The sequence below is a fragment of the Rhagoletis zephyria genome, unplaced genomic scaffold (genome assembly GCF_001687245.7).
Source record: "Rhagoletis zephyria isolate East Lansing unplaced genomic scaffold, Rhagoletis_zephyria_1.1 Rzeph_scaffold_00671, whole genome shotgun sequence".
In the NCBI taxonomy this organism is placed as follows: Eukaryota; Metazoa; Arthropoda; class Insecta; order Diptera; family Tephritidae; genus Rhagoletis; species Rhagoletis zephyria.
In genome coordinates, this window is record NW_016157755.1 from 17,075 (window position 1) to 44,541 (window position 27,467).

At 35.0% G+C, this 27,467-nt stretch overlaps 2 protein-coding genes across 2 annotated transcripts in view; one reads left to right on the forward strand and one right to left on the reverse strand.

Annotated features, from left to right (window-relative positions):
• Positions 1 to 27,467, forward strand: part of beat-IIIa (beaten path IIIa) — a 196,155-nt gene that overhangs the window by 4,559 nt on the left and 164,129 nt on the right. Inside the window, exon 2 of the mRNA XM_017613486.1 lies at positions 12,178 to 12,540. Coding sequence (XP_017468975.1) covers positions 12,351 to 12,540 — 190 coding nt within the window. The 5' untranslated portion in view covers positions 12,178 to 12,350. The remainder of the gene's footprint in view (positions 1 to 12,177; positions 12,541 to 27,467) is intronic.
• On the reverse strand, positions 477 to 1,184 carry LOC108360978 (uncharacterized). The gene has a single exon (XM_017613487.1). It carries the CDS (start codon positions 1,182 to 1,184, stop codon positions 477 to 479), a length of 708 nt encoding a protein of 235 aa, XP_017468976.1.

A 27,467-nucleotide genomic window follows, 5' to 3' on the forward strand; every position in this document is an offset into this window, starting at 1 on the left:
TGTGTGCAGCAGTTTCACGTTCTTGATGCGAATGAGTGTTGTTAGAAGGGGTGTTCCTGCACTTAATCGATGCCCAGTTTTTAGGATATTGTAGCGTTTGTTGTGATTTTCTTCAGATGATAGCGATTTGTTGTGTACAAAAAACGAATGCCTTGTTAGGCAGTGTATAATGGTTTGTTAGACAGTATATTCAGTCCAATATATACAAAAAACGTATTAGGCAAGATAGAATGCCTACTTCCGACGTGTGCAATGAGCAAATAATAAATCAAACAAACAAAACAAAAATAACAAACAAAACAAAAAAGTTATGCAGATCGAGCGTAGGCCCCTTCTGATGTTTAACTAAAACGATACAATTTATAAAAATTGAGTTATTTGGTGAAAAAAGTTATAAAGTTTAATTTGGTAATCAAATTTGTCAATGTGTACATATTTTATTATGTATCTTTAAAACGTTCTTTTTCCCCTTGTTTTTAAATTTCTAATTCAGCTTCTTTTATGAAGTTGCATAAATCTTTGAGAGTTGTAGGGTCTCGTTTTTTTAATATATCAGTGCAATCATTGTGGTTCTTGACTGCATCGTACTTATTTCTTATACTACTATATTTGTGGCAAGCAAAGATCATGTGGGTATAATCGTCAATTATATTGCATTCTTCACATATGTTTGTACTAACTACTCTAATTCTGTTTAAATATACATTGTCGTAGGTGTGTCCGGTTAACAGTCTATTTATAGTCTTAATCTCTCTTGCGTTAAGTGTGGAATTGTGATACCAGGGTTTGTTAGGAATCTCTGGGAAGAATTCCGCGAACCTCTTGCCTTTCTCATGTGAGATCCTTTTGTACTGCATATTCCATTCATCTTTGATTGACACATTTATTTGCCTTAAAGCCTCTTCAGGTGTGAGTTTAACTTTCAAAGGAGCACCCACATTTACTGCCCATTTAGCCAAATCGTCTGCTATCTCATTGATCTCAATGCCAACGTGTCCTGGGACCCAAACTATTTCACACACCAGATTGCTGCTGTTGAGTGACTTATGAATTTTAGCTGCTAGATAATTATTTGATTCATTCTTCTCCACAAGGTGACAAGACGTTAAGCTATCAGTGAAAATGACAATTTTTTCCAGTTTGTCCTCTACTGCTAACTCAATAGCTTTTGCGATTGCCCACATTTCACTGAAAGCTGAAGAAGTCTTAAAATTTATGCTAAAAAGGAATTTTTGTTTCTGCGTTGCATTATAGACACCGCACCCCATCGAACTTTCTCCCCCCGAGGCATCCGTAGCAAAGATTGTAAAATTTCGTTCTCTATAGCTATGTACTAGACTATTAAATTCAGATTTTAATTGCTCTTTGGGCACATCAGCTTTTTTCCTCGATAGAGTATTACTTATTATTTTGAGTTGTTTGTTTTTTTTCAAATCTAGTATCCGTGCTTACGTTATCAAAGATCTCTTTGAAGTGATAGTATATTGCTGAGTAACTAGAGTTTAATTGTTTATGGTAAGTAACGCTATTATATACACTGCTGTTAATAAATTTAAGTTTCAGTAATTCGCGGGCAGTGAGAAGTTTTTCCCTTTCCCTAGGTTCGAATTCATTAGCCAGCACATAGATATTATGGGTTGGAGTCGAGGGAGTTAGTCCTAAGCATCTGCGTAGAGTGCTGTTTTGAAATGCCTTAATTTTGTTGTACGTAACTTTAGGTAGGTCGTGTGTCGTGGATCGGGCTACCTCTATTTTCGATCTGACAAGACTTTTATATAAATTTACTGCGATCTTAGGTGTAACACCTGCTTTCACCGACGTAATCATTTTAACAAGCTTAACATTGCTGGTTGCCTTCTCAATAAGTTTACTGTAGTGTGAAGTTACTACAAGGGAGGCTTTTAATGTGCGACCTATGAAGCTGATTTCGTTTACTTGTTCTATTGGGTGGTCTTCAATTATGATCTGGATGTGTTTCTTACTAGCCTTAGCAAAATGGATTGATTTGGTTTTTTGCACATTGATCATTAAGTTTAATTTATTGCATTCTTCCACAAAGGCCTTAAGTTTAAGCTCGAGTTTACGTGTCATGGTTTGGAAATCCCTGTCATATGTTATGATGAGAAAGTCATCAGCAAACTGGTAGATATCAGCGGAGTTATCATCAAGGTCGTGCAATGATTTTGTGTAAACATTGAAAAGAAGAGGGGAGAGGCAGCTGCCCTGTGGCAGACCATCATATATGGTGACAGAGTCTTTTCCTAACTGAAGGATTCTCTCTTGTAGGAAAGATTGAATCCACGTGATGTAGTTGCTATTTATACCACATTCTTCCAATATCTTCACTAGTGCTAATGTGGGGACACAATTATAAGCATTACTAATGTCAACGACCACAGCTGCTACCTTTAGGCCTCTATCCTTATATACTGCTATGTTATGTAAAATTTCGTTTATACACATTGATGCGGATCCACCTTTACGGTAGGCAAAGCATCTATTAGGGAGGATCTCATTTTCTGTTAAACATGGGTCGATTCTCGCTTTAATCATCAGATTTATAATTTTTAGAATCACAGGTATTAGCGAGATCGGTCTATAGTTCCTACAATCACTTCGGTCCCTATCAGCTTTGGGTATCGGCACGACCTTGATGATTCGCCACTGATCATCAATATGCCCCGTCTGAAAAGAATCATTCAAAGCTCTTAGAAGGTTTTCTTTCGCGTTTTCAGACAATGCTCGGATCATTTCATATGTGATCCTATCATGGCCAGCCGCTGATCTTTTGGTCTTTTTTTTGAGAACTAGATTGAGTTCACTCAAACTAAAGTTTGGCACCTTTTCGCTATGTCTAGTTAAAATTGGAGACCTAGTAGGAAAGTTACTTATCATAACCTGATCCTTCAGGTGTTGTAAAAAAATGGGGTTCGACTCCTCCACCCACTGAGGGTTATTGGTCTTTTTGGGGTTACCTTTCAGGTTATTTATGAATCTCCATGCCTCTCTAGTGTTTGGTTGTCTGTTAAGTGTGTCGACACTTTCCTTGAAGTTATTACTTTTTGCTTTTTGTACCTCTTTCTTCCAGATTTCTTTGTATTCAGAAGCCTTTTTGAGATTTTCCAGCGTTGGATATCTGTTGCACTTTTTTGTTGCTGCAGAATACAATCTAAAATGCTTATTTAGGTCTTCATGCCACCATGTTTTGGGTGTTCTGTTGTTTAGCGTAACGGTAGCCTTACTTATTTCCTCAGAGATAGTTTGGGTGATTTCTCTTGTTGTGTTCATCAAAGGGACAGTGTTTAGCGAGGCCAGCAGTTTTTTTTTTGAAAGAAAACTTATACTTTTAGGTTCAGTGAAATCAATGTTTATAGAAATAGGGTAATGATGGCTACCCCCCAGATGACATTGTAAAACCTCCCAATTTATTGTGGAAGTGATATTAGTGAAAGTTAAATCTAATACAGACCCTCTAGCTCCATCATTTAGATTGGGTTTGAATGTTATAGCGCCACTGTTAATGCAATCAAAAGTTGATTCGTCAGTGAAGGCACTCAGCCATTTGCCTTTCGCCGTGTCAGTTGTATCGCCCCACCTTTTGGCACGGGCATTGAAATCACCGAGTATGAGCACGTTTCCGTAGGCTTCGAGCTTACGGAAAAGGTTAGTGATTACCGCTTTAAACGTATCTACATTCATGGATGGTTCGCAGTAAATAGAGCATATTACTAAGTTTGTTGTTAGGTTTTTAGTTTGAACTACACAGATGTCATGATCAAAGTGAAAATTAACTATTTTAAATCTTATAGATTTTCGGAGAGCTATGGCAACTCCCCCATACCCGTCAGACCTTTTTTTTCTATTAAGTTAAAATTTGAGATGTTTTTGTTCTTGTCCGTGTCATCATGTGAAAAAACGTCACAGAGACACACTATGTCAAAATTTTTGCTATTTAGAAAGTAATCAATATTATTTGAGTTTTTCTTTAAAGACTGTACGTTATACTGTAGAACTTTCATTTTGAGATTCTACTTCTTCGTTTTCCCCTGTATCCATTTCTCCGCTATCCAAACTTACGAATTTTTGTTTTAGCCTGTCATTGAAATGCACAAAGGCATTGACGCCTGCTGGAAAGTTTACCTTTCGGAATGCATCTCTGGCAAACTTGGTCATTTCAGTTGTAATTTTTTCTATTTCAGATACAATATGTAGATTCGGATGCTTGAATGCTACTCCATTTTGTTGATCTTTGGAGTGGCCCCTTGCCTGTCGTGGTGGTTTAATTTGTTGAGTTTTCTCCGGGCTAATTGCTTTTGGTCTATATCGCCTAACTATATTCGCATAGGGGGTAGGGGTAAACATTTTGTTGAGCTCAATTTGTTTGTCTTTGAAGGGGTTTTGTTGCATTGTAAGTTCCGGGAAATGTTTCTCACTGAGGAGTTCAAACCTGTTTCCCGACTCCGATTTGAATTCATTTAATACTTCTCTTCTAGTTAGCTTCTTCAGAGTCATGGTTTTTATAAGCAGATTTTCTTTTTCCCAAGCAGGGCAATTTTTTCTATCAAAAGCAATATGCGACGTATCGCCACACAAAATGCATCTTAAAGAATCACATCTGACTGTGCATTCTTCCCTATTCCCACACTTAAGGCACCTTTTTTCAGATTTGCATGCTTTCTGAGTGTGGCCTAGCCTGCCGCACTTGTAGCATTGTCTAATCAAAGGAATGAAATATTGAACCTCCAAGATCGTGTGATTCAAAACAACACTCTTCGGAATTCTGTCTCCAGAGAAGCCTATTTTCACGGATAAAGTCGGTACCCTGCTATCACTTTCCCTATTTTCCCTTCTCGTCAGTCTTTGAATTGAGTTGATTTTTACTTCAGATATTATACAGTCTTTTATTTCCGTATCGGAGTACTCGGTTGGTATACCTCTGATAATTCCGTACGTTTCTATATAGTTTCTAGGAATGAAAATTTTAATACTGCTGGCTTTTAAGCGTTCATTTTTAACACATCTATTTGCAAAGAGCACATTTTCAAAAGTCACTCTATAGAGCGTAATACCTATGGCTCTAATTTCATCAATACCCTCAATATCAAAGATTTTAATTTTGTCCCATAAGTACAACCCATTACGTACTCTTTTATTTTGCACATTTTCTGCTTGTGATGTGTCGAAAAGCACACTTGCTTTGCCCTTATGGTTTGCTGGGTAAAGCACCGTTTCTTTTCTCGCATCATCTTTGCTAAACCGATCGCCTGATATAGCTGTGGTTTCGGTAACTGTAATTTCGTTGGTATTTTTTGTTGTAAAATTTGCCGCACATGAAACTGTACTTTCCGCTATTTCATCTATCATTAGATTTTCATTATTTAAAAAACGCATTTCATTTTCACTTTCAGAATTTTTTTTTCTTTTGTATCTATTGTTTTTTGGCGGCGCCTTATCGGCCTTACCGCCATTTTCCCCATCGTCTTCTGACGCCATGGCGTCACCTACATTGCCGTGAAGCCCACGCTTCACTTTGCTTGCACACCCGTAGTTTTGTTAAATTTAAGATCACAAATAAAAAGGTAAAATAAGCACGATACAGCTTACCTCAGATTTCCTCTAAGTCACCACACACTATTCTTAGTGTTTACACACAAAATTTTAACACAAACTAAACTTTAAGATGGTTCACTATGAAAAAGTATTTTATTATTAGCGCACTCAGAAAAAGCCGTCCGCTTTCAATGCTTGCTCAGCCGGAAGTGACATCTTTTGTTTATTTGTGTTTAGCTGTTTGCACTTTTGATAACCATAGAATCGATTTCTATAGGGTAGTGGTGCAATTTAGGGGAACTCGGTTGCTCCATTTTAAGGTGCGTAGTGCAGTTTAGGGCATCGTAAATCTTTCTTTAAGCGGGTTAAATAACATTTACCTATACTTCTTCGTTTATTCTTAAGGTTATACGCGTGTATTATTTGCAAATTTGCGAATAACAATTTGCAAAATTATAAATTTCGTCGCATAAACGCATGCTATTTACTATGCACGGATGACAAATTTTCTAGTGAATTTTTCTCGGGGAAATACAGGATAAGGCAGAATCTTTCGGAGATAATTATATTGCTCACCGGACGGAATTTTTCGGTTCGATATACGCGAATCGATTTCGCTTAATTTTCTTTATAAATTTCGAGAACACCTTTAACTGTCAAAAAAGAGTAATTAAATTTTATTAAGATAAATTAAAATGCATAATGCTTACATGTCCGCCGCCTTCACTATAATCCATCTTTTTACTCCACTCTCATTCATTGTTACACTTTCTTAATCACCGAATTTTTTCAACTTTAACTGCACCATCTAAATAAATAAAAGAAAAAAAACTGTTCTGCAACTTACACTTGCGATACTGGTTAAGGTTCCTCGTGGTTTGTGAATGGCAATGGCCAAGTTTGCGCAAACTTTCGCTAAAACTGGTTCAGAAAATTGCATGTAATCCGAAAATTATACTTAAATAAATCAAATAAACTCCTCACATTACATTATCGCTGGCCTGTAAGTTAACATTACTGGTCTAATTCTTTTTTGAGCATAAAAAATTTATTTCCAAAAATACCATAAATTGCATGCTGTAATAGGTGAATCTTCTGGCAATATTAACCCTTAGGTAAGCAACCAACAATTCGGCCATGCAACCCTGTCGACACTTATGATCCAAACGTAAAGCGAGCTGCACACGATCAGTTCACTCGTCAATCATTAAGGGGTCATAACACTATCGAATGTTTACGTCAGCAAGATCAAAACTATGCAAGAATGATAAAATATTAGAAGTTTTGAGATTGAAAACGTACTTAATACCCATTTATATTGCTCGTCAACACAAAATGTTCTTGTCTTGCGCCATATTCCTAACCTGATCGGAATAACATTATTTGCAGAAAAAATGACTCGTTACTCGGCAATGCGCAAACGTACAGAGGCGGTGAGATACTCCCTAACGTGCAGGTTCTGCGGCAATAAGCACCCAATCAGGCTTTGTCCTGTATTTCGGGCTACGGCACCCAGGAGTCTCACCACACACTACTACATATCGACGACGCAGCCGAAAAGCGCACGACTCGTCAACAGAACACCGACCTCCTCTCACTTGGCAGCGAACACAACCACGACGTCGGCGAAACCGTCCGCGCCCACATGGGAGAGTGGAATCGAGTGCATTCCACCGCCCAATGAGAAGCGGTTTCCGAAGTGGGCTAGCAACGAATCCACAAAGAGCAACATACGCGCTTCAATGCTTGACGCCAGTGGCACCAACCGCGGTAGTGAAGATCGAGGCAGGAGGGCGCCTCCACTTGATCCGCGCACTTATCGACCCGTGCGCTATGACCTCTTTGATTGCGTTGGACCTCGCGCAGGAACTCCGCTTGGGTGTAACGGAAGTCACCAACCAACGAGGCTACTTCCTTAAACTGCGAGGCCAACACGGTCAATCGGCAATAGTAACGACGCATGCGGTCGCCATTAAGAACTTTGAGGGACGAACGCCGGTATCTAGTCTCGACGCTACAATCGCCGGATCCTACTCTAACCTAAAACTTGCAGATCCGGGCTTCCATATTACTGCGCCAGTTCGCCTAGTACTCGGTGAAGACGTCTTCGCGAAAATTATACTAGGCATTCTTCCAGCGGGGACTATGGGCCCGCTCTTAGCACAGAATACCATCTTCGGATGGGTGCTCTCTGGCGCCTGTTAACCATAATTTGTTCTTACCAATTATTGATTTTTTCCTTGTAAATACTTACTCAAAACATATTAACACACAATGAATACCATGAATGAATAAAAAAGTGCGAGTGAAATTTTAAACCACGTTTATTTCTTGAACTTTTCTTGTTTTTGATCGACATATAGGTACCGTCGTCGGAGACCAGAACCAGAGGATGACGATTAGTTAGTTACATAAGTAGATAAACGGAGCATGGTGGTTGGACGGGCTGGAAAACATTGCGTGTCGCAAGCGGGGCCGGCATGTTTAGGCCAGCGGCCTAAATTTGCTACACATTTTTCGACCCACCCTAATGTATAACATAACTTACTTATTATGGTTGCTGTCGAGCTGTTAACTACTCTGTTAAATCTGCAATAATCAAACTTTCGTCAAATAAACAGTTCGACAAGCAACCGTAACTAAAATCAAGAACGGTTTACTTACTTCTTTTGCGAGTATCCGAAGAAGAGGATGTCATCCAGTCACCAAGCTCAGCTTTTGTATTTCAAGGTAATCTGCAATTCAAATATATGTACATATATATATATATATATATACACACAAATTACTTAAGTGAATAAACACTATTATTTTTAGTTATACTAATACCAAGATTTAAATTTCTTTTCATTAAATTAATCATCGGTGCGAACGTGCATCCAAATCTTGCTCAAGCGTTGCGCCGATGAATAAATTGATTAACACGTGAACCCGTTTAGTTTCATAAAAACTAAACACAACGAAAACTGATTTACTTATTTTCACAGGGCCAAATTCCTTGCAATTTTGTGTGCTGGGTATGAGCTACTTCGGCCGTTGGAATTAAAGCGAAAATAAAATTTTCCTTTTTTACTCCTACGCGTTTCAACGCATTTCGCGCCTTCCTCAAGGAGTCTGCTTTATTTGAACGATAAACAATAAACATGGTTAACAATTATCATAACATACACATCAGAAATTGAAACTCCCACTTTACAATTATTCACATTAAATAACAATAATTACATGGTTGTAGCGCAGCGAGTTTACATTACTTTCTTTTTGTTTTGTTTATATCTAGATTTTAATATAGCTGTGTAGGCGTTGTTTGTGTTGCCCACATCTTCTTTGAAATTCATCACATTGTCAAGTTTCTGTTGTATTCGTAGGCTTTCCAGTGTCATTCTCCTTCTTTCTCCTCTTTGGATGTCCAAAACTCGCGTGCTGTTTGCCAAGTGTTGAGCCAGCGCAGTTGTCATCTTTTTGTTTTTTGCATCCGTCCTATGTTCATTTATTCTTATACACAACGCTCGTTTTGTTGTGCCTATATAGCATTCATTGCAGCTTTCATTGTTATTACCAGTTCATGTTATTTCATATACTACATTTTTATGTTGCTCTTTTTCGATCTTGTCCTTTGTTTTAGTAAATATTTTGTTTAGAGTATTGTGTGGTTTATGCGCATATATTATGTTGTTGTTTTTTATTGTTCTTCGCAGTATTTTATTGCTTGTTACGCCTGGTATATAGGTTAAGCCAATGTATTTTTTTTGGAGCTTTCTGATTAGATTTTTATATTTGGGTTAGGCTGGTGAATCTTGTTAATTGTGGTCTCTATTNTACGGACGAAAGAGAAAAAGACACAACAAGAGGTAACATCGCAGCGAAAATAAGTACGTTCTAGGAAAAATTACACAACAACGCGAAAGAAAAATACATATTGAAAACATATGAGGACACAAAAAAATTTATAAGCCAACACAAAGACCAAATTGTAATAACCCAGGCAGATAAAGGTAACAAAACAGTAATGATGTACAGAACTGATTATGATTGCAAAATGATGGAATTGCTGAATGATAAAACCACATACAGAGCCATAGGAAATGATCCCACCCAGAAGTTAATGAGAAGAAATAATGCGATCATAAATAATTTATACAAACAGAAAAAAATTAACCTAAAGGAAAAGCTACGGTTGACATGTGCAGCGGCAAATGCACCTAGACTCTATGGCCTCCCCAAAATCCACAAGCCCAACACACCTCTCCGACCAATATCGTCATCCACAAATGTTCCCTGTTACAAACTTTCAAAATTTATGGGAAATATTCTATGAAATATCACATCAGATATATACAATATAAAAAACTCTTATCAATTAAAAGAAAATCTCCCCGATGTCACAGTAGAAGCAGGTGAAATTCTAGTATCTTTTGATGTAATTTCATTATTTACGAATGTCCCGACGCAGTTCGCCATACAAATTATCATGAAAAAATGGAAAACATTGGAAAACTACACCAACATTGCAAAAAATTATTTCCAGATGATGCTAGAGTTTTGCTTAAGAGACAACAACTACTTCAAACACAATAATACCCTATATCAGCAAATTTATGGTATGCCCATGGGGAACCCATTATCGCCAACCATTGCAGACATTGTGCTAGATAAAATATTAGACGATAGCATAGCTGAATTAGAGCAAAAGAATATACATATCAAATACATAAGCAAATATGTAGACGATATATTCGCGATAATTAAAATAAAAGACGTGGAAGAGATATTGAAAACATTAAAAGCTCAGCATACAAAAATACAGTTCACAGTAGAAAAAGAGAGCAACAAAATAGCCTTTTTAGATGTAGAAGTGCACAAAAGACGAAACCAATTATTGCTGAACTGGTTTGCAAAATCAATTGCGTCGGGTAGAGTCTTTAATTTTCATTCGAATCACCCTTGGAAACAAAAAGTAAATACCGCGGCCAGCCTCATTAGGAAAATACATATTCTAAGCGACGAAGAATTCTCTGACGAAAACAATAACAGCATTAAAACAATATTGAGCAAAAATAGCTACCCAAATGCACTTATTGATAGTCTAATAGAGACCACAATTAACAAGATTCACCAGCCTAACCCAAATATAAAAATCTAATCAGAAAGCTCCAAAAAAAATACATTGGCTTAACCTATATACCAGGCGTAACAAGCAATAAAATACTGCGAAGAACAATAAAAAACAACAACATAATATATGCGCATAAACCACACAATACTCTAAACAAAATATTTACTAAAACAAAGGACAAGATCGAAAAAGAGCAACATAAAAATGTAGTATATGAAATAACATGAACTGGTAATAACAATGAAAGCTGCAATAAATGCTATATAGGCACAACAAAACGAGCGTTGTGTATAAGAATAAATGAACATAGGACGGATGCAAAAAACAAAAAGATGACAACTGCGCTGGCTCAACACTTGGCAAACAGCACGCGAGTTTTGGACATCCAAAGAGGAGAAAGAAGGAGAATGACACTAGAAAGCCTACGAATACAACAGAAACTTGACAATGTGATGAATTTCAAAGAAGATGTGGGCAACACAAACAACGCCTACACAGCTATATTAAAATCTAGACATAAACAAAACAAAAAGAAAGTAATGTAAACTCGCTGCGCTACAACCATGTAATTATTGTTATTTAATGTGAATAATTGTAAAGTGGGAGTTTCAAATTCTGATGGGTATGTTATGATAATTGTAAACCATGTTTATAGTTTATTGTTTATCGTTCAAATAAAGCAGACTCCCTGAGGAAGGCGCGAAAGTCGTTGAAACGCGTAGGAGTAAAAAAGGAAAATTTTATTTTCGCTTTAATTCGAACGGCCGAAGGAGCTCATACCCAGCACACGAAAACTGATTTAGTTTCCTCGACTTTTACGCGTCACAGATTCAAAAGCAAGAGGAGAAATAGAAAAATATAAATACAGTTAAAAACCATGGGAATTTGAAAACCAAACTCCCGTCACCATTTCGCACGATTTGAACGAGTCAAAGTTTGACTTATTTCATGCTAAATAGATGGAGTATTTTCGCCTTTGTGCGCCAGGATTGGAGGAAATTTTAAGCGACTAGCAGCTGGAGCAAGTCTTCAACTCCTGACGTTAAAAAAAATTCGTACACCCGAAGCCCTCTGCCCTCTGCCAATGGGGTAAGAATATTTTAGAGAAAAAGAAGGTGCTGTATGCGTCCATTGTGATCTATCACCTGTACCCTGAACCCAAATTTTCCACTTCAAACTGCATTTACAGTGAAAGTAGGAAAATTGCGTTAGCGTCTTCAATTTTACTAAGAAGCGAATTTTCATTTAAATCTGTTAATAATTATATTTTCGCCCACAATTATATGGAAGGGAAGCATCTATTAAAGGACCATCGTAATGTATACAGTTATCCAGTTAAAAGTTATTAACAAAATCGTATCTGTGCTTCTGTGTTTATACTAATATCATCATTCACATACTTGCGATTATGTCCTTAAATGCAGTTATAAATATATATGATATGCAAGAATAAAATATTAACTACCAGTAATGCAAAAATAGTAATGTGAATTAATTATGCGCATACATAGGGTGTTTTCGAGCTGCATAAATATGGCCGAGAAACTTCTTATGAAACAGTATCACGGATCTATGGGAAAATTTCAGCGACTCTGCCTATATCACGCGTTCTATAAAAAAAAAATTTTACAATCCGTTGCTCATCGCCAGCAAAGCAAATGGACTATAAAAGAATTTACTGGTGATGATGAATATAGAAGCAAAGGTGAGCAGAAACATGAGCTGCGAACAATATCATCAGCATCCCCATCATCTGATACATTACCAAGCGCAATACAAGAATCAACACGAAAGACAACAACATAGTTACTCACCTCAGCCGTATCACCAATACAAGCTATGTTTTATTATATCTGTGGCATTGTTTTTAACAGGTAAGTAAATTATTATTTTATCGATATCTAGCAAATATCATTCTCATTCGTGCTTCGCGGCGCCTGATAAGGATTTGTAGCTTAGGTTGAAACGTCTGAAGAGCTAAGCCCTTCTCACACAGCCCAAGAAAATAGTGCTGCTATATCATATAGAGTGCTATTCACTTTCGATGTTATGAGATTTGCCGATTTTCTTACTTCCACATGAGAAATCTCTGCAAGGATTTCATTAAATGGTTTGCCAAGCGTGGACTGATGCGTCGACCTCTAGTCATATTTTCTTCGTAACTCTAAGACAGGGCCGGCTTTAGGAACAATGAAACCCGGGGCGTAAATGGGTCAAAGTGCCCTTTGATAATAATTTTTATTCTCCTTTTTTTTTCTTATAAAATATTCAATTGCAGAAATATTCGAAATAAAAAATCCAATTTTTACTATAATAAAAATTTTCAGATATCAAAAAAAATAAGTTTGCTTTGCGTGCTTTGACTTGAGCAAATTTTTCGATAGTTTTGGACTAGTCAATCTGAGTGGCAACCTCGTTACCGATAGATAACATAGCTAACGCGTTTAATCTTTCTTGGGATATAGTAGATCCTAGGTAAGTTTTGATGAGCTTCGATTTCGCAGAACTTCGACAAAAGAAATCATCAAATAATAGATTTTCTCAATATTTATTTTTTCGACAGGAAACGTGGTTTTATTGAAGTGAAACTTCTTAGGCGGCGGTATCGCAAAAATGGAGAGTGAAATTTTTAAAACTGAAAACGTTACATGAGTGATAAGGAAGATATAGGTAGTATAAGGAAGGGGAAAAAAGAAGTAAAGCGACGCATGACGGGTACGAGTACCTACATATGTATATATGTATCTTAGAATGCACGTATGCATGTATACATGTATATATGTATACATATATATGTATGTATGAACGAACTCATTGCGCATTTCAGCTCTGCCGCTACCAAGCAATATATGTATAAATGATGCAAGCATGCTTCGTGTAACTACATCCATTCGTACATATGTACACATGTTTGTATGGATATATTTATGATGGAGCAAACGGGCTTCGTTGATGAACTGATGGGCATATGTATATCATATACATATATGTACTTATGGACAGCAATAGTTGCGTTTTTTTTACTCATTTCCAGTAAAATCCAGTAAAAGTTTTTACGAATTTTCATGTTTTGGCGTTTTCGTACGCAAAAACTTGCAAAGTAGGGGAAATTGAGAGAGCGAAAAATGACAGTTGAAGTTGCAAGTTTTTACTGGATTTTACTGGATAAATTTTTACTTGTAAGAATTTGCCAGTACGAAAAACAGCTGATCGCATGTTGCTGGATGAAATTTAAACTAATAAGGAAACTGTTTGTGGGTTTTTATTGTTGAATCTCACAAAATAAACCTATTTAAATACAAAATATATTGTTTTATTAGGAATTTGCTGCGAATAAACAACCAATTTATCAGCTGTTCATGAAACTTGCAAATTGTTACTGGAAAAGCGTTCGCGTACTTTATTGCAATTTTTTTCTTTGAGAGCGAATTCTTAGAAATAAAGTTACTGGAGAGTTGCTGGCAAGTTACTGGATAATTTGTAAAAAAACACAACTAATGTTTTCATGCATGTACATATGTTTGAATGGTTGTATATTTATTTGTATGCATGTACATATGTTTGTGTGCATGTATATATGCACATATGTAGTACAAACGAAAACAAATCTAATAAGCTGCTCGTTGATACAAATGCGAACTGTACTGATTGTCAAAAATTATGTGTTTGTTCATGTTTGTCATTGTGCGTGTAATTTTCTAGAGTAGTTTTGTGTTCTTGCTATCTCCTTGTATTAACTCGTCCTTCGTTGGTAAACTCTGATGAACATATGTGAGGATGATAGCAAGGCCAACTTATATAAGGTAGTGTTACAGGAGCAGTTGAAATTTTCGCCCGATGTTTCTTAAAGAAAGCCATAAACATAGCGACCGTTGGTTCAACTTAGTGTTGTTGTGCTCTAGATTTCACCGTTTGTGGGCCTGTTGAATGAATTTATGTCTTGGTTGTATGAAAGATCAAAAAATTTGGATTTTCTGGCAAGTTGTACAACTTATCGCTACATTAATGGCCAAGTTGTACAACCTAATTTAATTTGCGTTTATTTTGTACACTAAATAACCGAAAACGGATAACTCAGCCGAAATAGGTACGTGCTTTCGTTGAACTTTATAAATATAAGCCAAACTATTAAATTGTAAAAATGAGATTTTACAATGAGACTGCTCGCAAAATTGCAATGTTTGTGGGCAAAACGTCCAACTTGATTGCGGCTTGATTTGAACCAATATCTTCGGCTTGCATTATGTCAAAAGGATGTGTTTGTTGTAATTCCTTCTGTCATTTACTACCATTATGCGTAGGCCAATTCATGAAATCATTTCATGCGTTTGAGTAGAAACTGAATGAATGAACACCATTTCATGATTTCAGTTAACGCGTAATAGAGTTTGTGCACTTTTGTGAATTGGACTACGCATACATGTGATACTTATGCTTTTAATTTATAAGGCAATTTTATGTTTATATACTCTTGCTACTACATGAATATATGAATTCGTGATAAGAATATATGAATTCGCCTTGAAAGATGAAAGCGAGTAAGAATAAATGCCGAACAAAGGAATTTGTCTTCTTTTAACTTAAATATGTAAATGCATTTTGCAAACAAAAGTGCGTGCGTTACTTAGTGCCTTGGTAATGGCGAATTCGTAAGGATCTATTGATTGCATTATAAACATTTTCATTTATTTGTTAAACATACAATTACTTCCATTACAACCCGGTCCTATAGATGCTAGAAGCGCGAATTCATATAAGATGTCGTTACCGGAAAATGAATAAATAAATTATATGTATATCAGAAAATTAATAAGATGAAATTAAATTATTGTTTGATTTCTACCCAAACCTATGTATGTAACTCAATCGCCGAACGGTAAACATATGTTTACACATCCAATTTCGTGAGTAGGTACCTGGTACTCACACCTAGTGATAGAACGATACGAGTACCGAGTACAGAATATCGATACTTTTCACAAGTACTGAGTAAATATCGCGAATGCCGAAATGTATCGACGAGTTAAAAACTTTTCTAAGTAATTTTTTTTTAATTACCCAATAAATATTGTGGCGAACGTTCGAATATTAACTTCAATATTCAATATGAATGTGATGAAAATGAACATAAAACTCATTTACTTCAGTATTTTCATAACTCAAAAACCGAAAACCCGAGAAACACGCCTTTAAAGTTTTTAATTCACATAACGTCACCCTCATGCCAGAAGCATGAATGCGCAAATTTATCAGTTTTGAGTTATTGGGTTGACTTGGTTAATCTTTGGATTTTCTATGTTATACCAAAACCCAGAATACAACGCATACACGGAAAGTAAATATTTTAGCATTTCAATTGCATAAATGTAGAGCTAAGTGTCGCAAAAAAAACTTTCAAACTTGATTTCCCAAAATGTTAATTTTTACACATTCCTGTTTATGGCATACGGACGACGATATGTATACTCCCATACTAATAATAAATACATATTTTGTCCTAGTGAGCTCCTGGTAACTGCCACAGTTATGAAATTTTTACACAACCTAGAAGAAAATGTAGCGGTCATTTCAACATTGGCTTCGGGTAAAAATTTTTAAATAATTGAAAAACGAATATATTGCCTCCCCTTTGATAATGAATGGTGGAAGAGGATAGTCTTTCGACTCGACAACTTGGCCACTCTCCAGCATAAGGCAGCCGTCGTTAACCCATGTATTCTACCTTCATTGTGAGCCCATTCTTGAAGACAATTTTTATAAAAGAGAGCTTATCTTTCCAATAAAGAATGGGCTTCACCACATTTGCTTCTCGTCTTCTACATTTACATTTCATTTTCAAAGTAAAGTTATTTATATATACATGTACGCGTCAAACAATTATAAAATATTCGCTTTTATAAACTTGGAAAGTTTATTCCAAAAACTCCTTTAGATCAGATTAAAACTAAATACTAAGAGCAGTGACTATTCAATTTACAAATAGGAAGAGGCGGAAAAGCAAAGCAATTTGAGCGTTTGCTTTAGGAATACTTGGAAGTACGAGTATTATCGATACTTTTTTGCAAATATGAGTACTGGCATCGATACTTTTTTAGAGTGTTCTATATGAGTACTAGTATCGATACTTTTCTAAAAAGTTCTATCACTACTCACACCCTTTTTAAGAAGTTTCACTTCTATCATGTGTACGGTGTTACATACGCATTTTTTTTTTTAAGAGCTTCGATTTCGCAGAACTTCGATAAAAGAAATCATCAAATAATAGATTTTCTCAATATTTATTTTTTCGACAGAAAACGTGGTTTTATTTTGTTAAATTGAATAATATATGATTTACAAAAAGAATTAATAAATAAAAAATTAAAAATTTGTGATTATTATCAGGCATTGTTTACTTCTACTTGAGAATTGTCAAAATCGGCAAAACCCCATTAGCGGTTTTTGGAACGCTCCACCTTCACTATATCGTGATGTGATAAAAAGAAAAGCGGGAATCACTCTGCAAGGTTTGCAGAAATCTCTCAAAATATGTTCGAAAAATATCTTGATATTGAAGGAACTGCTTAACACTTTCAAGGAAAAAAAAATTGCCAAAACTCAACGCAGTTTATAGCAACTTCATATTTGCACTTTATTATACAAAAATTTAAAAGTTTTTTGAGATTCAAATTAAAAAGTTTGCAATTTAGGTGAAGCCTTGCAGAATTTTTACATTATTGTGCAAATTTTGATCCAAAACCAGAGATCTATCACATTCTTTTGAAATCTATCACATTCTTTTCCAGATTCTACCTCATAGAATTTTTGACTGCTAACAACAGTCACTGGCAAAGTCAAAAAAAATCCTGAAAGAAACCCAAACATTAGGAAATACATCGAAGACATTTTTCTTGATGGAATTTAAGAGCCTCTAATGCAGGTTTAATGGGACGCAATTGTTTCAACCAAGGCGGATTCAAATAAGGTGGTGTTACCGGCGAAGTCAGCTTTTCGCTGCGGTTGTACTGATTGCCAAAAATATGTGTTTTTTGTAAATTTGTTTTGCTCTGATTGTGCATATAATTTTTTAGTGTAGGTTTTGGTTTTTGGTTTTAACTGCTCAAACGTTTCCTTGACAGCAGCCAGGGCAGTGTCAACTATAACAACGAAATAATCAGTTATAAATTGAACTTTTGGTGTGAAAATTGCAGACTCATCTTGACTGTCGTGATCGAATATTTTCTTCTTTTGCGAGATGAGCATCTTGTAACAAATTCAAAGCCCTTATTTAAATAGTTGGGTAGAAATGCAGCGCAATTTCCTGTCTACTCAGTGGTTGCATCGATGTCCATGGTTGTACTCTGCATTGATTTACTCATGAGATTGACCTGAATGGTTGTCATACCAAACAGCCAGGCAGATGAGAATTTCGAATCAGAGGATCAGAAAATCTCCACTAGAGCATCCTAAATTTCTATCGCCTGATATTTAACCTTAAGTAAGCCGCATAAAGAAAATCACACAATTAGTCGCATGTCCCCAGTCTCCCGAATAAAAGTGTTGAAAAAATAGTTTTCAAAATAAAAAGCGAAGTTTGTATTATCAAAAATATTAAAGTACTCTATTATCGTTTACTTAAAAAAAACAAAAACATATTTTCGACTTCAAACTTAAAAAAAAATAAAAACTTACCTCCCCCAAAAAATGTTACGTTAGTCAGCACTCAAGCTAGTAGCAAACCGGCATTTAAATATCTGCATACATACATATACATACATACCTAACCAATTATGCATGAACGCTGAATTCGCCGACAAGCTTTTTTAAAAACGAAGTAAATTAGTACAAATTGTTAGTAATTTTCATTAGAGTTTGAATAACTCCTCTCACTAAATGGCTTTTAGTAACTTTAACGAGATCTTAACTTATTTTATTTTATTCAATTTAGTGCAGTTTTGACATAATTTTCTTGCTAAAAAATCTTTTGTTACACTCCTCATTTATTCCTTTGATTGTACAGGTTAAATAAAAGCTTGTTTTTAAAAAATATTTTTTTTTTACATTATTTTATTTTATAATTTTTAGTCTATTTATAAAAGGGTTGTATATTAAAAAGTGTTATTTTATTTTATGTACAAAATTTTGCAATAGATATTAAAATAATTCAACTTGCAATGAAAGAGAACAGAAGATTTGGCAAGCCAAATGTTCTTTGCTTACGTTTTGTATAAACATACCTATGTACATATAGCAGCAGCCAATTTTATTTAGAGAAATGGCGTGTCGTCCATTTCCGCTGTAGAATAGCATATATTTAGGCGCAATATTTAACTTCTTCTGGCGGGGCGACATCTGGAGTCTTTTAATTGTATCTCCTTGATATGATGCCTACAACGAGGTTCATATCTAGACTACGAATAGCTTTGCTACACTACCGCCTCGGCGCGCCGGCAGCTTTAACAATTTTATAGTGGTTTTACGTTCTTTGGCAAATTACGCTCTGTTAGCCATAATTCTTACTATTTTTTGACCGCATTTGAATCAAGACCCCGGGACCATTGGAGAATTCATTTACATTTTAAATTGCAGTGTCATCGTGATTGGAACTATGCTGAAAATTTCAAGTCTCTAACTTGTCGGGAAGTGAGTTTAAAATCGGTTGGAAATTTACGCGATTTGCGCGGGATGACCAAGTTAAATAAAAGCTTATAAAAATAAAAACTTATCACCGCCAAAAAATTTTACGTAAGTGGTCGCATGGGGTCAGGACTTAAAAGAGTAGCGACACATGCGTACCCGCCGATGTTCTGCGCGCGAGTACGCTCCAAGCCCTCCAAGACATTTTTTTTTTCAACTTGAAATGGCCTTGACCCCATGCGCCTAAGTAAGGGTTAAAAACTTTAACCATGTCCAGTCTGTTTTCCCAACGAGTTGTGCATAATGGTTTGACAGTAAGATTTTTGACATAATTTTTGAAAATGGTCTATCTCTAGGTAGATGCTCAGAATAGAAAGTAGATTCGCTGAAGTGCACCAAAAAGCGTGGTGAATATTCTGGAGGAAGGGGCAGCAACGCCCTTAACCAAATTCCAGAAATGCTATTCCCATGGTACAAATGGTGCTCTCGCATTAAGTTCGAGGACCCCGGCTTGATCTCCTTTGTTTTGTAAATAACTGATATTTATGTTGTTGTTTCAAAGAGTTTCGAGTAGAAGATTCGTCAGTCCCCCACCCATCGATGAAAAAAATTCAGATTCGAAAATTTTATGCAACCACACCTCTCGCTCACCCTAAAGCCGGCCTTGCTCTAAGGGGGTTTCGACATAACTTCTCCGAATATAACTTCCACCGAACTGTGACATAAGTTCCATTGAATTTATAACTTGAAATCACTACCATCGATCGAGTTTTGCTCCATGGAAGTAATGTCTGCATTACTTCTACATATCTGATTCATGGAAGTTATTTCAGCCATAAGTTTCATAATAGCCCTGTAGGGAAACCTCGAACTGGTGTACCAAATTTATAGTTCCTTACTATATCGTTATCGAAAAACGAACGATGCCGATAGTAACTAGATCGCAACCAGTTCAAAAGCAGCGAGATGTGATATTTTTAAAGAACAATATTATTTTGAGAAATCTGTATCTAAAATGACGAATTTAGAACTGGTTCGAAACTATATAAAAAGGGATGCAGAAGGAACTGGATCTGATATGCACTTCGCAGATGCTTTTTCATAGTTTGGTAATATAAAACTAAAATTTGTGTTAACTTTTTAACATTTTGGGACCTTTTGGAATCTAACCAATAACAGCACGCCCCTCTGCAAAGTCAGTTACGGCTAAAGTTATGTAAACGTGTTTTCAAATGCTCAGCTTAATTAACATACAAATTATATTTCAGATTGAAAACACATTTCTTTGAAAATATTTAAAATTGCCACCGTGGTAAAACCAAAAAACTGTTTGAAAATATCTTGTTACTTTTTTCGTCTGTCGTTTTCGGAACTATAGAAAACCGGGTTCAAAATGAACTAGATCAATTCTGTCGAATTAAAGACTGGTGCTGAACTATAAAAAAGGTAATGCAGCGGGGGACAATTTCCAATTCCTATGAATTCGCCAGTTTGCATGCAAAAGGGATTTATCGTGAACTAGTAGTGGGTCTAAATGTACTAGAAGCGTACCAGTTTAGAACTAGAGATTTTCCCATAGGAAAAGGCTGCAAGTCGAATGTTTATAGTTTTGGGGTCCCAATGCCACTCCTGCCTGGTGTGGATCTGCAATATTTATTGGCTCATTAATTTTTTGTTTCGGCGAATTCAGCGTACATGCATAATTGGTTAGGTATGTATGTATATGTATGTATGCAGATATTTAAATGCCGGTTTGCTATTCGAGCGACAAGCTTTTTTAAAAACGAAGTAAATTAGTACAAATTGTTAGTAATTTTCATTAGAGTTTGAATAACTCCTTTCACTAAATGGCTTTTAGTAACTTTAACGAGACCTTAACTTATTTTATTTTATTCATTTTAGTGCAGTTTTGACAAAATTTTCTTGCTAAAAAATCTTTTGTTACACTACTTCATTTTATTCCTTTGATTGTACAGGTTAAATAAAAGCTTGTTTTTAAAAAAATATTTTTTTTACATTATTTTATTTCTACTACATATATTATGCTATTTAAAAATATTTTAACTGAATATTATATTAAAAGTACCTTTACAAACCTCTTTTCCTTACTAGCGTCAATTCTTGTTTACTTTTACATTTGACATTCCTCCTCTTCGCAAGTATAATCGATAAAACTAGGTTGGACACCAAAAAGTTATCGGTTTAATCTGGGATAATTTTATAATTATAATTTTGCATTGCTAATCTCTTTTTCTAATTACAGATTAGGGAGTTAAGCTCGAAAATGTGGATAATCTTTATATGTATATGTAAAGCTATTCTTAGGCGAATTCATGTTCATTTTTAATTCTTTTAATACACGAAATTATCGGTATGATTGATAAAATATGATACTTGTATATACTTGTGACTCAAGGGCGTTAAAATATCTTGAAAACACCGCATCAATTACTGTTCCTGAGCTTATAGTTTGAGCATTACTATTTGTATATATTCCTAAATTTAGTTTTTCTTTTCGGAATATAATCTGTGGTTAATGTAAGAGAGCGAATTTTGGAGAGTTGTGTAGAGATTGAAGTTGCAAGATTTTACCCGATGCTTTTTTTGTTCCGTACGTGTTGCTGTTACTCACTTTTTACTCTCACTTCAGAGAGTGATTTTGCTGTTTGACCTTTTTCCAGGATTTTACACGAAAAGTATTGGATCAGAGCTATTATATCATCCATACATATGTATATTATACATACATATATGCATGTATGTTCATCAGTTATGAACGGTCCCAGTTAAAATGATTTCAGTATTTTTTTAAATTTTCGCCTTGCTTTTTTATCAAAATAACAACACCACTTCTTGTAACCGTAATTCTAAGCACCTTGGTAACACGGTTGCCACATTTGGTCACTAGTGACCAAAATAGGTAACTTTTTAAGTGATTGGTAACTTGGCAACTTATTTTTTATTTTAGTAACTTTTGATAAGTTTGCCGTGTTTAAAGTCAGACTAAAAAAGTTGGATTAAATTTGATAAATTGTACTGTGGTTGTGTGTAGCCTGACAACACTACCAGAAACAAGTGCATTGATCAGGCAACACAGCGCTTAGGAAAAACCACTAACCACATTTTGAAGAAAAGTATCACTGGGAAGTCGACGCGTTAATTTATCACAGTGTTGGGTGGCTATCACACGTTCAATATTTATTGTGATATTTGGATCGTAATCCATATTGATGGTTTTCAAAATATTGATGGATCACGCGAGAATGCTACATGTTCAATATTTATCGCGTCAGCATTTACATGTTTTTGTGTTGAAGGGTTAAAGTCCAATAGATGAAGCTTGGAAATCTAATCTAAATTTAATGTTATTTTATTGAAAATTATATATAATTTTTTTATACGTATGGTAATATCACATCTAATTTCTTCGAAATGCAACGCAAATTGCCGGGCCGCGAATCGATATCATGAAATATGCCACACGTTCAATACTTATCCATATATAGAGGAAATGAAAATACGTCAAAAAGAGGTTCGAACAGCAGTTTGTGCGGTGTATTTGGGCTCTTTAGGGCTTCAGTATATGCATTTATGTCGGTTTTTTCAAAATTTTTTATTTTTTTCTGAGGCTAAGATCAGGTTCAAAAGACAAGAGCTTAAAGCACGTTTTTATGAAAAGTGTATTTTTACACGCGTGCTTTGCAAAAATAGTTATGTGTTGTTTTTTGTTTCACAAATTTTTGTTATATTCTTCTTTATTTGAGATTTAACTAGAAATTGATAGATTGCAAAACATCAGAAACCATCGATATATCGATGTTTCTCTGGCGATGTATTTTAGCCTCGATGAACTTTTCTCCAGTGCATCGAAACACCGATCGTCGCCTGGGTAAAATATTGTCGTGTGTTAATTTCGGCAGGTTGTGGGAAATCGCGATTGAAGTTAGGAATGCAATTTCTCAAAAACGCGAAGATATATTCTTTCCAAAGCCTCTGAAAATGTTACTAGTTCACGAAATTCTTAAATTATTTAATTACTAATGTTTATTGTTAATTAGTTTTGAGTTTATGAAAGATTTTCTTTAGTAAAATTTTGTCGTAAGCGTCATTTGTCCACAATGTGGCAGCCACTTTTTATGAAATACGACAAAATGTGATCAAAATTTCTACCAAATTAACGACACTTTTTACTCAATATCTCGGAAACTAAAGAAGATATCCAAAAATGGATAACGCCATTTTTAAGATATTGATTAGTTTAATATGACTGCATCACTAACTAAATTTTTACTAAATTATCGAAAAAATCATGGCCTCATATGTAAAATGAATTTGTTTAGTTTTCTTTTAATAAAACTATTTATTGTAGCCATATCTTATTTATGGTCTGTTTTTACAGTTCATTGTATAACAAATGTTGTTTTTACTTGGTAACTTTTTGGTAACTTTTTTTGTAAATTCTGGTCAGAAAATTTTTTGTCGTGTGGCAACCGTGCNAGATTTAACTAGAAATTGATAGATTGCAAAACATCAGAAACCATCGATATATCGATGTTTCTCTGGCGATGTATTTTAGCCTCGATGAACTTTTCTCCAGTGCATCGAAACACCGATCGTCGCCTGGGTAAAATATTGTCGTGTGTTAATTTCGGCAGGTTGTGGGAAATCGCGATTGAAGTTAGGAATGCAATTTCTCAAAAACGCGAAGATATATTCTTTCCAAAGCCTCTGAAAATGTTACTAGTTCACGAAATTCTTAAATTATTTAATTACTAATGTTTATTGTTAATTAGTTTTGAGTTTATGAAAGATTTTCTTTAGTAAAATTTTGTCGTAAGCGTCATTTGTCCACAATGTGGCAGCCACTTTTTATGAAATACGACAAAATGTGATCAAAATTTCTACCAAATTAACGACACTTTTTACTCAATATCTCGGAAACTAAAGAAGATATCCAAAAATGGATAACGCCATTTTTAAGATATTGATTAGTTTAATATGACTGCATCACTAACTAAATTTTTACTAAATTATCGAAAAAATCATGGCCTCATATGTAAAATGAATTTGTTTAGTTTTCTTTTAATAAAACTATTTATTGTAGCCATATCTTATTTATGGTCTGTTTTTACAGTTCATTGTATAACAAATGTTGTTTTTACTTGGTAACTTTTTGGTAACTTTTTTTGTAAATTCTGGTCAGAAAATTTTTTGTCGTGTGGCAACCGTGCTTGGTAACAGCTTAATCTATTCAGCAATTCAGCTATGAAGTTATGTATAAATTCTGGTGTTGCATACTTCACGGGGCAATATTTTGTTACCTGCTTATGAGATGAAAATTACCAGGAGTTTTATTTACCGGTAACAAAATTTTTGTTACCAACGTAGAATAGGCCTGTAAACCTATGCCTAAAACCATCTACGAATATCAAAACCAGTTGCACGAAATGAGTTCATACATATGTATGTACATACAAACTTAAGCATGCATTCATATAGGTACACAGCTGTATGCATGTGCGGTAGAGCTGTAAAAGTAACGAAATTTCGGATACCCGTATGTATTCGTTACTAATCCAATCAACACCCGTATCTTTCGTATCGTTCCTTTACTCGTTACTTTTGGTACAAGCACTTGTACCTCACACGAATCATCGCAGCAAATCTTGCAGCGTAAGGAAATGTTCGTTCGTACTGTGACGAATACTGCGGCAACGCGAAGCGAACAACGAGAAATAGGCAGAATGTTCGAGGAATGACGTAGAATGTTCCACAAAGAGAAACGTCAAGTTGGATGAACACTGCGAACAGCGAGAGAAAGAGAATGAGCGATAAACTTCAGAATGTTCTAGAGTTGCCATAAGTGCCAGCGCAGGTATATAAGGGCGCCGCCACAGCGAGGTGAGTTAGTTACAAGACAGCAAGCTACAAGTAAAGTGAGCAGAGAAGTGAGTTGCGAATAAGCAAGATATAAGTTTAATTGTGTTACCAAGTTTAGTTAAGCGCTGTTATTGCTTTAACAAGTATTGTAAAGTGTTTTTACTGTATTAGCGAGTATTGTAAATTGTTTGTTGTACAATAAAGTTAATTGTACTACAATTTGGTCATCGATTGCATTTATTTATCAATCCAGCGATACGAACCGAGAGATTTGGGAAATCCGGACGAGGTTTCAAGGATAATCGTAACAGTACATATGTACATATATACATATGTATGTATACACGCAAAATTTGTTTGAATCGATTCGAACAATTTGATACGATCAAGCACTTCTACCCAGTGATGGAAAAGTAGGCACAATAGTGCCATATTGGCCCTTACATTCTTAGAGGCTCTTTTGGTACAATTCATACTGTTTTGGCACAATCATAAAATATAGAAGTTTAGCATTAAATGCCAATATATAGCAAAAAATTACATATCACATTTCAGATTAAAACATTACAAAAAGTGAAAATTAAAAGACCTTACAATTTAAAATAATTGCTGTGAGAATTATTTGCAAACCGCTGAATTCTGTTGTGAATATGCAGTACGAAAAGTAAATTTTCGCCACAACAAGCTTTTAATTCAGAATTTTTGGAAAGATTCTAAGTTCGCAGTTTTATAGTTTATTAAATGAAAGTTCCAGTTTCTGCAATATCCCGATGATTTTTGATATTTTTTTCTGACGGTGTCATGCATTGCATAACATCAAAAATTGGAATCTCCCTAAAAATTCTGAATTCAAAGTATTTTGTTGCGAAAACCTGCTGAGTTTTTATAATTTTTGTACAAAGTTTGAAATGCCGATTTGTGTACATTTATTGTGTTTATTAAATTATGAATTATACCTTTATTTAAAATCAATTAAAAAATAATCAATGAAAATAATAGGCGAAACTGGTAAAATTGTCTTACTGCCATTACTTCGCAAATAGGTACATACATATGAGTGTAAGAATGTCAGAATAGCTGTACTTCCGTGTATTTCCCTTCCGTAATTGGAATTCTGTGTTTTTTGTCGGATCAGCTCAAATTTATTTTATTTTATGTTTTTAGGCTAGTCTGATCTTTTCAGTTTTGGTGCGAATAAAACTACTTTATTCCGCTTTTCACCCGACGTTTCGCTAAAACTTTTTTAGCATCCTCAGGGGTAGTGTTTATTTTACCTGTTACAACAAATATACAAAAATATAAAAAAACACACACATTAAGTATTAACCGAAAAAACAAAAATGTATACATATATAACAACAAATTGAATTTAATGACAAACCAACTCACATTGTTTAGATATTCAAACAAAGATATGTATATGTATAAATACTTAATCACTAAGAAAGAAAATATATCCATACAACTTGATGTGGTAGTTTTGTCAGTACTGAAAATTTCATTTTTGTAAACAAGTTATGTATGCGGCCGCAATGTTGTATGTATATTCCTTCTTATTAATTGTCATTACTCGTTTTTGCATAATTCTAAGGCTCTCTATTGTGTATCGAATCTGTTCTCTTCTTTCTTTGTCAATAATATTTGTATTCGCGAAATCAGCTGTGTGTCCACTTGTTAAAATGTGCTGTGATAATGCTGTACTGCTTTTCCGTTTCCTTATGTCCGCTTCATGTTCGCCTAATCGAACACCTAAAGGCCGCTTCGTTGTCCCAATGTACACCTTTCCGCATGTTTCTGTTTCCTTCCCATTGCATTTAATTTCGTAGACTACGTTGTTTTGTTGGTGGAATGAAGAATTTCTTTGCGCTTTTTGTTGTTGCTGAGTCCGGTTGCTATTTTTTATTATTTCCTGATTTATGAGTTCGTGTATTAATTTGACAGGATAATTATTGCTTTTTAGGATGTTGGTTATTTTCTCTATATTGGCGTCATGGAACTGTGTGTGGCTTATCGTCAGTACTTTGTGGATTAAGTTTTTTGCGGTGTTAATTTTATATTTTCTTGGTTGAGATGAGAAGTAATTTATCAGGCGTCCAGAGGAGGTTGGTTTTGAGTACCAGTCTAGAAGGAGGTTTTGCTTTTCTCGATAAATATAAACATCTAGAAATGGTATTTTTGAGTCTTTTTCAATTTCCATAGTAAACTTCAGTTTATTGTGGTATTTATTAAAAGTATCAAGTATCTAGAATAATATTCGCGAAGATGTCGTCCACGTATTTTGTTATAAATTTTATGTCAATGTTAA

Excerpts from the sequence above, each read along its gene's own strand:
- LOC108360978 (XM_017613487.1), bottom strand. The coding sequence starts at position 1,184 with ATGTGGGCAATCGCAAAAGCTATTGAGTTAGCAGTAGAGGACAAACTG.